Raw genomic sequence first — 13,976 nt, 5'->3', positions numbered from 1 at the left:
CTAAATATCGCCAAATGCTTTCTAAGATTGAATTCTAAAACAAAATGTGGATTTTTTTTTTTTTGTTTTTTTTTTTAAATCTTAATATGTCTTTGTAGGCCTACTTTCTCCACCTTGTTTTATTTGATTCAACTGTCAACTTATCTTTTGGTTCAGACACAAAATGAGAAGGCGCACCTGCAGCTTAGAAAGTGGAGGGCCCTTGGGGTATTTGCCAGCGTTATTCTCATCTTAACCCATCGACCTCGCTCTTGCTGTTGTTGTCAGATTTAGTAGCGGCGCGCACGCGAGACGAGGCGCTGAAGAATGAAAAAAGAAAAAAAAGATTATTTTAGAATGCCAGGTGTGACGTGTGTCAGCCACATCTCTGGGAGAGATATGGCACTCCCACACAAGCCTCATGCCACCCACAACGCTGATGGATAATCTATGTTTGTGCACTTTCCCTGAAGTACTGGCTTTTATGGATAGTTTCTGTGTGTGTGTAGATTGTGCTTACTTTCTAAAAATGTGTAGAGTGCAGATCTATTTCTGAAATGTGTATATTTAGAGACTCCCAATTTTTACAAAAGAAATCTGAATACTAATAGAGTTCTGGAGACTTTAGGAGATTTTATTTTATTTTGGATGGATGGATGGATGGATGGATGGATGGATGGATGTTTATGTACAAACCAGATGAATTTAGTCAAAAGAGAGAAAACCTTTTATGGATATCAAACATCTTTGTTCTATAATACAAACCTGAGCAGCTGTTCAACCAATAAGTCAAAAAGGTTGTGTCATTGCCCTTAGAAGAGTGAATACACCGCAGCAATAATACCCTGAAGTATTCTATGACTTTGAGTGCAGTACCCTCAGCCTTGAGTGCTTTCTTGTTCTTTATCAAAAGGCATTCTCTGTATGTCGTCTCCTTGTCCTCTGGATAAATCTGCCTCATATTTACATTTTTTCTTCTCTCATAACAAATGTTTTGAAACCCTGTTAACCCAAAAGGAATCCATTCAGGAAATGGATGGATGATTTAAAGACCTACTTCAAGAAAAAATGTATTTTTGATGTTTTTAACACGTTCTTGTGACCTTTTTCTTTTGATGGAGGACAAAGTTGAGCTTTAAATTACACTTCTGAGTATTTGTTTATTCATATCATTTTGAATCGAGAGCAGATGCAAAACAATTATTTTGAAAAAGAGCATAACCAGAAGGGGAAAGGGGGCGGGGTTGCTCCACGCAAACGTTTTAACTCTAATACTAATTTCAAATGAACTACTGCTGTGGAAAGTAGAAAACAGCACAGTTTTTTGTTTTTAATTTATAAATCAACTATAAACTGTACAATCCCAATAAAAAGACCACTGAGAAGAGTTTTTCAGAGTAGAGTGGGACTCTAAAATTAAATTGGGACATTGAACAGCTGATTTCTATGTTCTTTACTTGTTATTTATTGAATATGGTTTCCTGCATTAAATGTACAACTGTGGGTCAACTTTTCTTGGTTAAAATTCATTGAAATATCAAAAAAGGACAAAAATAAGGAGAAAAAGTTACATTAAAATAACAGAACTAAAGACTATTTCACACAGTTAAAAAAAAATCTTATAATTGTTTTTTTATTTTGCTAAATCGTTTAGTTTAATATCATTGACTCTGTAACCCTTGTGTTATTTTTTGGGGTCCAGATGACCCCACCCTTACGTTGATGTGTGATCCCTCCAATGACAAAGGTGGACAGGATTTTATGTCTGCCATGGACACCAGTGAAGATAAAAAATCCTTAAAAAAATAAACTTCAGTGCGCTGTCTTGTGGGCACTGGATGACCCCACTTTTAATGTAAACATGCCAAGGATACCACAAGCGTTAAGAAGCGTAGGTATGTAAGTGAAAGCATGGAGACTTTGGAAAAAACGTCTCAAATATTAATCCTAGTCTCTCACATACAGTCCGTTTAACCTTTCCTCTCAATACTCTCATGATATTGTCCAACATTCAGTGTCCTCAGAGTGTTATGAAATTGAATATAGCCTAATAGCCTGTTTTTGTTTTGTTTTTTTGTTTCCCCTTCTTTTCCCAATCCGTCTTTGATTGTTCAGAAAAATTGTGTGAAATGCAAATGGAACCAAACAGAATGTGATTGCTGCTCTGTGATGATTACAAGGGAGAACTAATGATGTCTCAACACTAAGGTCAGGAAGGGTTTAATTAGAAGAGGCACAATCAGTGTCATTCATGTCTTATGCTCTCCTGTTCCCGCTGCCTGCCTGGGCCTGTGCCAACACGCTCTGTGAGAGAATTAAAAAAATAAATAAATAAAAATTGCCTGCTGATACGACAAGAGACGAAGGGACAGTAAACAATGCAGCCAAGCTCTTTTGTTTAAAGCCAGAATTGTTTTTTTCCTTTTTTTTTTGGAAAATGGAGCCCCAGAAGAAATATGTCTGTCTGCGGATAAAAGTGGAGGTTAATCAGAGGAGGAGAATTAGAGAAGCTGCCAATTATTCTCCTGAACACGTTAGGAAAACCCTGTGAAGTATTCAGCTAAACACGTGCACACAGGAGCGCTTGGTAACATCGACAGCACGCGCTCCACCGTCCTTCCCCCCTTTGTGATCACGAACGGCTGCTCAGCGGGAATATGTTGCGCAACTAAGCAAATTACTGAAACAGGGAGACCATATTGGACAGATGAGTGAGACCGGCCAAGGAGAATAACTGGCCAACATTCCTGATTATCCAATCAGCGCTCCAAAAACATCAATTCCATCTTGTCAATAGATAATTAAGAGGAATAATTGGCTGTCTGCTCTGCGGGCTAACATGCACTCCTGGTAGCGTTCCATCCTTTCAGCAGAGCAAAGACATCTGGGCATGGAAGGTCGGCATCACATCTGGAGGAACAGAATGGAATTATAGCTGCCTAATACACTGTATTTACCATACTATAGGGCACACATAAAAGCCTTCATTTTTGTCCAAAAAGCCACAGTGTGCCCAATAATCCAGAGCGTCTTATATATGTATTAATTCTGATCATTTTGAGAAATACACGGCGCTCTGTCGAAGTTTTAGTCGGTTGTTTCATTAAGTTGCTTACTAGGTTGGGTGTTATTGTGAATATGCTAATGCGGCTAACATGTAGCTCTAGACTACTTGTTTTAAAGGTACCAGTTTGTTTTTGTGTTACTACCGAGTTTGGAAGTTATAGATATGAATACGCTAACATGGCTAACGTGTAGCGATATTGGACTGTTTTTTTTTTACAAAACTAACAAGATCAGGAGTTGATGCAGTCACAGTAACATTGGTTTTAGTGATATCACTCTGTTTTTTTAGGTGTTGCTAATTAGGTTGGGAGTTATAGATATTGTGAATTTGCTAACATGACTAACACACAACATGTCACAAACAGTTCTACACTGAGTTCCAAAATTATTATGCAAATTGTATTTAAGTTTCAAAAAGATACAATTCTTTGTGTTTCAATTAAACTCATGGATGATTTTGTGTCTCAAGGCTCTTTAGATCACTGAAATCAATCTCAAACACCTGTGATTGTTAGTATGCCAGGTGAGTTCAATTAAAGGAAAAACTACTCAAGAAGGACATTCAACATTATTAAGCAGACCAACATTTTCGAGCAATATGGGGAGGATCTCTGAAAAGAATCTGAAGTTTCTGACTTACCACTTTCCTCCAAAAGAAGAACCGTGCTTTCTTTAACAAAATCATCTTCTGGGGAGGCTATTCTGTGATCCTGCAAAGAAATTCAACCAGAAACTCTCCAAAAAGTTCAATGGATGCAAGAATTGTGAAGCTGCTACAAAACAATGGTTCCTATGTTCAAATGAAAGTTGACCTATTTTCAGATTTCAGTAAACATGACCTCCTAATGACCATTTTCAGTTCTTCAAAATCTATATAATGTTGTGAAACTCAATTTTGTGTAATAATGTGCATTTGAAGGTTTTTATTTTTGGTTTGTTTAATGACATTTGATAGATCTCTGCCTCTTATCTCGCTTAATGTTTTTATAGTTCGGTGTGCCTTAAATATGAAAGAAGTTAAAACTAGATAATTCACTTTAGTGCGTAAAATACGGTAGTCACTGTTTATAGAAAAACATTTTTAAACAAGATGAACTTTGTCCTAATTCCTCTTATTTGTTTTTCTCCAGCTCCTTTTATCCAAGAGTTGTCTTTGAAGTGCAGGCCCGCAGATTTAACCAGACAGGACCAGAGATTTGAAATGTTGACCCGCCCGGTCTCAACAGCTGCGTCGTAATCTATTCTGTAGCATCCAATGTCCTCCCTCTTCTTTCCCGCTCTAGTGAATTGTAAGGTCCTTAATGTGTGAGATCAAGAGGAAAATAAGGCTATCCAAATGGAATCAAATCACACACAGGGGGTTGCCCCCGCTTGCTGCAAAAAGGCCCCGCCAACATTAAGGCCAGAAGAAGATGGAGCGCTCGGACTGTAATTCCTTTCCCAGCTATTAGCCCGTCACAGCTTGCCGTTTTCTCCTTTGCTTGGTTCACTTCTCATGGCCCTCCCCAGCCTGTCGCTCTTTGATTAATTCATTAATTCACAAACAGAGGCTGAATCACATCTCAGTGTAAGTTGGGCTCAATTTAGACGCATCGGTCTTTACTGGCCCAAACTGATCTGACGGGAGAAAAAAGGAAAGAATGAAAAAATAAAGCAGCATAACTGAATAAATGGATCTCTGTCCGTTGGACCTGATAATTTGTTGCATTTTCATGTTTTATTTATGCTCAGAGAAGCTGCCCTCTCTCGTATATCACGAGCCAAGGAGGGTATTGATCTTGTATGACTGTGCAGCCCTTTAGCCACAGCTACGGCCCATGCAGTTTGTATGCAGTGCAAGCGTCTACCCCTCTCCAGCCCTTATGTGTTGGCTCTCGTTCACTGGTCCCCCTCCGCCTTCTTGGCTCACACAAGGTTCAATCCCATTCCCATGCATTCAATATTCCCATTATAAGCTCATTAGTCTCCTCATTGTTTTGGACTCATTAATAGGATATCCATCGCCGTAGACACCTCTGAATTAGCATGTCACAGCGCGGACGCTTTAAAAGCGCAGAGGGTGGATTTGCAGAGTTGCTTCTGCGTCGGCGTGCGTCTTCTTCGCATTACGTCGACCTTGAGTTTGCTGACATGCCGGTCCCTCTAGAAACCTGCTGACACACTTCATGCAGCAGCGCACACACCCGCCCGCGCATGCATTCACTCAAACGTCCCACCCCCTCCCTCCATGCACAACCTTCATCCAATTGCTCGCCTCTCCCAGAGGTTTGTCCATCAGATATGTAGGAGACATCTCGGAGGGGCGGTGGGGGCGTGCACGGGGGATTTTAGCATGCCAAGCAGGTCCTCCTGTGTGTTCATATTGATCCTCTGAGGGCTCCCAGGCCCCGCTCTTTTTTTTTCCTTTCCTTCTCTGGCAGTGGAGGCCATTCATCACCAAAGCCATGACTGGACAACTCAAATAGTCATCTCTGTCAGAAAATGAGCTGCAAGCGGCTGCAGCTACAACAAGCTTCTCTATCTCTGTGGATTCCTGCTTCTGTTGAATTCTTTTTTACATTTGTATGTTAGTTTTTATGCAGTTCCTACTAAAGGAAAATTGGAAAATAGTCTAAAACGTGGCACAAAAGTATTTAGAATCGTATGCATATATTTTGTAAAGTCCGATCCCCTTTTGATCTATTTTTAAAGCGTTCCCATTAGTCTTTGAATTATAATTTTGGGCAAAATCCAAAAATCCTTTTTGTTTTTTAGGACATGATTTTTTCACAAATTTGCCTCTGATGTGCGGCCGGGACTGTGGAAGTAAGCCAGATCAAATTTCCCATTACCCCTTGGTTTACACCAGGGGTGTCAAACTCATTCGCACAAGGAGCAAAAATCCAAAATTAGATTGCGGGCCAAACAAGATAAACATTTATTGAACACTCTAAAACTACGTATATTTTCAAAAACGCAACTTTTTAACATAACTATGAATAAAAACGGGTAGGAATATTATTCCAGAATAAATCAACTTAAACCTTAAATAACTTTAAATATTTTACTCTCCATAAAAATACATTTTGTCAAAATTTGACAAAAATACAATGATCTGGAGGGCCAGATCCAGCCCTTGACTTTGACACGTGGTTTACACTCTCTCCCACTAGCTTACAGCCCCTCACAACTCCAAGCTAACGTTAACAAGAATGGATCTAGATACCAGCTCAGATGAAGAAAACCTTGCTGCCACCTTGCAAGACCCTGAACTCACATGGGTTTATGCAACAACCCGCCATTGATATAGGAAAAACTAATAAAAAAAACCCTTATTCTCCTGTGATTTTGTATCAAATTCACAACATTAATTTTTTGTGTGACTTGTCTTCATCCAATGGTTAAGCACGGGACTTGTATTAATACTTTTGTCTAATATAGGCTTAAATGTACATATTTGACTGTGTTGCACACATTATGTGTTGGCTGTCACAATGACATCATGAAAACACACAGTATAGTGAAAATTTTCTTTTTTTTTTTTTTTGAAAAATGTACCGAATACACTTTACAGTTGCTCGCATGATTTCTGGTTTAGGTTGTTAATATCCCCAACTTCACAAAAATGTCTCTGTCTGGGCTCCGTTGTCCAGAAAAAAATTTGAAGCCAACAAAACGGATATGGAGCACAGGAAAGGCCGGACCAGACTGGATGTGGTGTGAGTTGCTCTTGCACTTTTTGAGTTACTTAAAAACTCTGGCATCCGGACCGGAGCCAGACTGGATGCAGGTTGAGCCGGGGTAAGACATATTTGTTTGCAAGTGAATGGAGCAGAGCAGGCAACCATTGGGGTATTAGCTAGCATAGGGAACTTGTGGTCAACTGATTGGAGTTTCTACGTATAAAACAAGCTTTTTCAGACTGTGCTTTTCCTTTGATTCACAACGATTTGAATAAAGAAATACTCAGAAATGTCGTTTTCATCTTAATTTTATTTATATATGTCCGCCATCGTCAGAAAAATGCTGTAAGAACATTTTCGTTGGAGCATGCTCAGACAAGACAGAAATATCTTTCTCTTTTCCTCTTCTTGCCTTCCTCCTGCCACACCTAGGTCCTCTTCTACATCCTGATCGTTGATTGATAGTGACTTTCAGTGCCATGGGGGAGAACTGCATCCCAGCTGGACTGCCAACGACTGCAGCCTGAACCTAAGTTTGGGCCGTGACAAGGACAAACAGGGAGAAAGAAGGATGGCGGGTGGGAGCAGAGAGGAGTATAGCCTCAGCATCGGATGTGTTTTAAATAACTTTGACAGAGCAGTTTGAACTGTCTCTCTGGGCTGGAGCTAATCTGATGTGAGAGGATACCACACTGAGGCTTGATAGGACACAGAGATAGAGGAGGGGGAGGACGAGGCAGAGCCAGGGAGAAAGGGTAATAGAGGTGCTCACTCAGCTGGTGGGAAATCTGCCCTCTCCATCTTTTTATCTCTCCAGCCTTTCCCTTTCTCGCGCCGGCCCTGCCTCCCGTGCATCCATTTACCGTCAACCCCCGACTGTCCCCTTTCCCTTTCACACTTTGCGTCACTCACACCTCCTTCCATCTCCCTGCCTGTCGTCCCCTCTCTCATCTCCCCTCGCTTCACCACCGCCTCCTCTCTGTCTTTCACAGACAATTTAGGAAGTCACAGCCTCTCCCTTCCATTTATGAAATTGCTCATGTTATTTTCTGCCCCTTACCCCTTGTGGCCAGCTCCCCCTCATAAGTCTTACTGCCTTCCTCTCAAATCGTCCCCACATGACCTGGTCTTCCATCCAAAAGACACGCAGCTCAGTGGCTCATGTTCTAAAATAACAAAAATCTGTCCAGAGGGCAATTTTCTCTGACAGCACGGCCAACTCCCAACACCGCGACCCTGCCATAACATCCAGTGTCCATTCTTAATCCCCACCTGTGGCCTGTTGTTTACCCCACCGCCCTCTGGCCACTGTAAAAAGGCGCACGCTGGCCCATTTTTCCCGTGGCTGCATCCTGTTTTATGGCGTCCTGCTCCGAGGCCAGCACTCTTATGAGTGTTGTCCAGGAGATGATGCAGTCAGAAAGATTTAGAGGACCTCCAAATGTCATTTTCTTTTGTGCAGTGGCGAACCACAATGGCAATTTTTGGGTCTTTGATTGAATTTGACCAAAGCTGGGTGTCTTTGACCACTTGGGGGCAGTGGAGCGAGGTGCAAGCTCAACATTATGACATTATGAGGAGAACCAGCAGCAGCAACCCACTCATCCAGAAGATCATTACTCAGTTTGGGTCCATTTTCAGACAAACTACCAGCTTTAGTTAAAAATATAAACAGTGACATTAGATTTGAATGATCTACACAGATAGAATCTGATGTTGAGCTTGTTTCTCTATGTCATACAGGGCAGTCCGTTGTTTTTGAGAAAAATGTAGCTGCATAAATAGTTAGAATAGTTATTAAAATAAGTGGATATTTTGTGGTACAAGCACCAAATTTTGCATAGATGTACTTAAGGATCCCCTCTCTCAAATCAAGCTTGCCACAAAAAAAATCCAGGATTTTTGTTATATATTTAATATTTTTGTAACAACGGAGAGTATACCATTGGAAAAAATATTATTTTTAAATGTACTACAAATATACTTAGTGCATGCTGAAAGTAAGGTAGTGTACTTGAAGTTTATTTTGTTATTTACTCTCTTGTTCCAGTTTAGTCTTGTTCCAATTCAATGTTCCAATTTAGTCTGAAAAAGTATTCAGTTAGTTTTACGGGTGTGTATCTTTTGCTCTCACGTGATTTAATACGCATCTCGATACATGGTCCACGAATCGATACATAAATTAAGTTTTTGGCGTTACGATACAGTCCGATTCTTTTGCCAAAAACGCTCAAATCTAGATACGTATTTCTTATTCATATGGCATTTAAAACTATAAATAATAATGCATGGCATTTGAAAGAGAAATGTATTCAGGGATTGACTTGGAAGAAACAAGCTTATGAATGGACGTCTTTTTGTGTGCAACGCATGTACATAAAAACACAAAAATTGCAGAAAAATAAACAGAAAGAAAAACTGCAGTTTGCCAGAAATTGATTATTTACTTCTTGATTGATTTTATATATTTTAGCCAACATAATGTTGTTTATATCTTTGTTTTTCAAATTATATTGCAGTTGCTCAATCCATTTTTAGTATATTTTTCACGCCCATAACCGATACTGCTGTTACTCCCACTGCCCGATCGATATCTTTTACATCCCTAGTTAGTATACTTTCTACACTACAAGTGCGTGGTCTATAGTATACTTGCTATATTTAGGTATACTTAATAATATTAATAAAAAAAAAACTTAAAAGTAAATTCTTATACTTGGGCAATTTGTCAAACAATGTTTTAAAAGTGACAATTATTTAATTCAAATCTTCCAGCCGCCTGTAAGAAAACAATTACAAAAACAATGGTATAAAACAGACCGACCACTACAACAGGAATGGGAGGAAATAGTAAAATACATGTATAAGATGGAAATGCTGAATTTTTAGATAAAAACAAAAGAAAAACTTTTCATAAAAAGATGAGAGAAATGGACCATATATACAACAACAAGAACATAAGAGCATATACGGAGCATGTTTTTTTTTCATTCTCTGTTTTGCTTGTTGTTTCCCCCAGATGTTTAATCATTGATAATTTTTTTTTTTACTTTTTACTTACAAGGTCTGCCCCCTTCTGTATGTTTGTCCTAAAATGTGTGTTTTTTTTAAAAGAACTATAAAAGAAACTGACAAAAAAACTTGGAGTGCACCACTTTTTGCTTAGGTTTTTCTTTAAAAATGGCCACTATTCAGGATTTTTTTTTTCTTATATGCTTTTTCTAAAAGAGGAGATTCTAAGGTACATCCATGGCAAATCTGATACTTGTACCACAAAAAAGCACTTTTTTTTCTGACACATCATCTAACCAGTTTTTGTTGTTCATTACCTTTCTGCATATCCCATCATCCCATGAACTTTCACTGATTTGCACAGGTGGTTTGGAGAGTTTTACACTGGATGCCCTTCCAGACACAACCCTGTAGTTCATCCGGGCTTGGGACCGGCACAGGGAGACCCAGACTTTGGTCCCCTTGTGGCTACATAGATTAGGCAGCAGCGTGAGGGGTCGTGCTTAAGGACCCACACTAGATGAAGCTCATCACAACCCCTGGAAAACTAACATTGGTTTCCAGTATGCAGCTAAATAAACCATCCAACCACCAAATATCAACCTAAATGTAGATCTGGTTTATACCAAATAAAGAAAAACATTCTAAAATAACCCAAAAAAAAGAGCTGAAAATGACAAAATATGACTTATTCTCCACTAGTTTATTCCTCCATCATTTAGTGTCAAACAAAATTAAATTTAAAGAGTACCAATCAAGATATTAAAGGTTATACTTTTTTAGTTTTTTAGATTTTGTGTGGCCACCCTTTCAAAAATTCATAGAGAATTCAATATTTCTTTGTTGTGCAAAAAAAGCTTTTTTAAATAAAAGCGGACTACTTTTTACCGTTGAACCTTAATGAGATGCGACCCTGTCTAGTGTAATTGGTTGTAGTGTAGTGGGCCATGCAACCTTCCACAATGCAGAGGACCCATGTGAAAAGGAGTGCAAGGATGCGTGCATGCCTAACCTGTGACTGTGTTCATGGAGGCACATACAAATGCACGTTTCAGGTTAGTGTGTGATGTAGAGCAGAACAGACGGAGCCACATGGATGCAGGGAGGGGATGTGTGTGAAAGAATATAAAAAGGAAACAAAAAAAAAAGTGGAACCTTGATGGTGTTTGGCTTCCTGCAGGGAGGCGGGTGGCAGGATGAGGGGAAAGAAAGGGAGGCTGAGTGAAGGGTGTATGTGTGAGGTCAGTGATGGAGTGTGGCGGCCCGTCCTTGTGCCTCCTCAACTGCTCTCCTCTCAGCCTTCCCCTCACTCCTCTCAGCCTGTTTCTGGCTCATTACCCTCTCTGCCAGCAGACTTTTCCCTGGGCGGCGGTGAAAAGAACTGTCCTCTCTCCCTCTGACCGACACTCGCAGCCTGAGCTCTGCCCTGCCCTCTTGATATTAATCAACACACACACAGCTTCACACACACACACACACACACTCTCCAGTGAGCTCCTCTGATGGACTGGGCCCTGGGCAGCCGTATCTTCTGCAGACTCTCACTTGCAAATGACACATCTAACCTTGTGGCGCAAGAGAGCACAAGATATTATTTTTTTTCATTATATATTGTCAGAGATTGGAAAATGTGAACGTTGCTTCACCCAGAGTGAGAAAAATGTCATATAGCAACTATAAATAAGTTATTTTTCAAAGTAAAATGCATTTTTAAATATATTATTGTTAAAATGTCACTTGTGTTAAAATAACTTAATCTACAGTTTTGCACATGAAGATATTTATTTTTTATTTAAATTCTCAAACTAACATACTGCCCTTCACTCCAATCATCTTTTGATCTGTTTTAAAAGCGTTCACAGTTCTCTTTTTATTATGATTTTTTCGTTTTTGGCTAAAATCCAAAAAATAATGCAGTTTTCTAGGACAAAGTTTCTGCAGAGCGGCATTAATTCATTTGAAATTCCCCTCTAAGTTAAGTCGTCTACAAGTGGATGCATTGAAATGGGGCGGAGCAGGGAGCTTGTGGCCTGCCCATCGTATTTTAATGTCACAAAAAAGCTCCTTTTCAAACAGAATATTTTTTCATCTTCTCCGTATTCACAACAATTTGAATAAAGAAATACTCAGAAATGCAATTTTGAGCGTAATTTTCCATATAAATGTCCTCCATTATCAGAAAAATGCCACAAAAACGTTTTAAAAACACCAAAAACATGATTCTCATTGCAGTGGGTCTATAAACTGTTTGTTTCAGTCAAACTTCATCTTTACATTTTACTTTAGAGATTTAAAACTCTAAAATAGACACATCACGCAAGTTACAAAGTTAAATTTAGGGGAAAATTATATTATTATTTTACAAAATATTCAAATAATATAATAATTGGATAAAAAGGAGTAAATTATCTAAAAGTACTTTGGAGCATCTCAACCCCTTTCTTAGCCTCTTTGCCCTTTCTTAAAGCTCACTGACGGACAACCAGGTGTGTCTGCACCCTGGAGACAGGCCTAGTGCCATCACAGTGGACTCCCTCGGCCAGAAAGGGGATGAGGAATTGAAGCTTGGCTGCAGAATTCCTTGAGGGGGGCACTGAGAGCCTCCCTGGCTGGGATGCGTGACATTAGCTGGCTGCGTTCCCTCTCCTCTCAGCAAAGCCGGCCGCCACAGAGCGCTGCCTTCACACAATGACTGGGGTATGTGACCTGATGTCCAAGTGACATCTTGCCTGGCAGGGAATCGGAATATGAAATGACGGTATTATTCATGTCCTACCTTTGACTTTGTCTGCTAGCTGGGCGGCGGGCGACGCAGGTAGAGCACCAATCTGGCAGTGCTGTCCACCTGGGGAGTCTGAGCAGCAAGTCGAGACCTGGGAAAATTCAGGGGAGCTGGCAGATTTCTGATGTGACACTCACAAAACCCCAACAACACCAGTTCAGTTTGATGTTCTACTAATGGTTTAGCTTCAGTAACTGTGACTCTGCCTCCAGGGCGTTCCTGAAAACTTTCTTATCTGGTGAGAGTCCGCAAACTACAGGGACTATTTTTTCTACTTTTAATTAGCGCACAAAATAAAAACATTCTATTTTTTGAGGTTTTAAATGCATGTCACTGTTCATTCCTCACTATAAAGAACCCCAAGGCAGCATTTTGATCTGTTCATGTATTTAAAAGTAATCCTCTAAAAACCTGCCCCTCCCATACCCACGAAAACGAGAGGGTGAAACGTGCTGACGTAAGATCGTTGCCAACTGCTCCCTCCAGGAAGAGTCTGAGCTGCAAGCTCCGCCCCCCGGCTTACACAACACTCAATTTATCCCCTTACCAGTGATAATCAGCGGGAAAAAAAAAACTTTCATTTAGGATGCAGAATACCCTTTATATTCCAATTGTGTCCTGTCTTCAATAAATTCCAGCTCAAATAGGTGTTTGTTACTTTTTCCGCGGCGCTACCTTAAGACGCTACCTTAACACTTGGTCCCGCACAGCCGTGTAGAAGCCGCATGTGTTTGTGTTGTGAAGGAGTTTAATGGTGACCAGACCTACTAAAGGCAGATCTATCATATGTGCATCCATCTTTGAAGAAGTTTGGATTATTTTCGTGGGAGAAATACAGACACACAGATTTTGTCTGGGATGACGTCATGATGTAGACAGCAGCTGCACGCAGCAGCAGGCGGAGCTTCAGGAATCGAGCCGTTTTACTTCCGGGTAGGAAAAAAAATCATTAAATACAACTAATATTTCATAAATAATTTGTTTTTTAGCAGTCCAAATGTAATATGATCATATGCATGGATATAAAGGCTTAAGAAAATCATGGTAGGGCCTCTTTAATGTTTGAAGAAGCTTAGTGTGAAAGGTTAAATCTTTTGCTCTTTCACAGCTCTATTCCGATTTATGAAAGACTTGGTGTTATTCGTCACTACCAAATCAAAGTCCCTGATTGGTCAAACTTCATTCTGGTTTAACTTTTAACATAATTTCAATGTACATTGAACCCAAAAGCGAAATGAACTTCCTCTGGAGCAGGAGTCTGCAACCTGCCACTCTTTTGTTAAAATTAAAATGTTCAAAAAATGTTTAAAAACCAACTGTAAAGTAAGTAAGTGGTAAAATTAATAAAAAGTAAATTAACTTAAACTTTCTTCAAGTTATTCACAAACATTGAAGGATGGTATGAATCAGGGGTCTCAAACTCGCGGCCCGCGGGCCATTTGCGGCCCGCAGGATGATGATTTGCGGCCCGCGTC

The 13,976-nt window shown here is 39.9% G+C and overlaps 1 protein-coding gene across 1 annotated transcript in view; it reads left to right on the top strand.

Moving 5' to 3' along the window:
* arhgef10 (Rho guanine nucleotide exchange factor (GEF) 10) overlaps positions 1-4,833 on the top strand; it is a 96,699-nt gene extending 91,866 nt beyond the window's left edge. Inside the window, exon 30 of the mRNA XM_024276715.2 lies at positions 4,176-4,833. Within this exon, the coding sequence (XP_024132483.1) occupies positions 4,176-4,245 (70 nt within the window). The 3' untranslated portion in view covers positions 4,246-4,833. The remainder of the gene's footprint in view (positions 1-4,175) is intronic.
* Positions 4,834-13,976: the final 9,143 nt, after the last annotated feature.

This window comes from Oryzias melastigma, linkage group LG22, assembly GCF_002922805.2.
Source record: "Oryzias melastigma strain HK-1 linkage group LG22, ASM292280v2, whole genome shotgun sequence".
Lineage (NCBI taxonomy): Eukaryota > Metazoa > Chordata > Actinopteri > Beloniformes > Adrianichthyidae > Oryzias > Oryzias melastigma.
The sequence above is the reverse complement of the archived record's forward strand: the minus strand, read 5'-3'. Positions and strand labels throughout refer to the sequence as shown.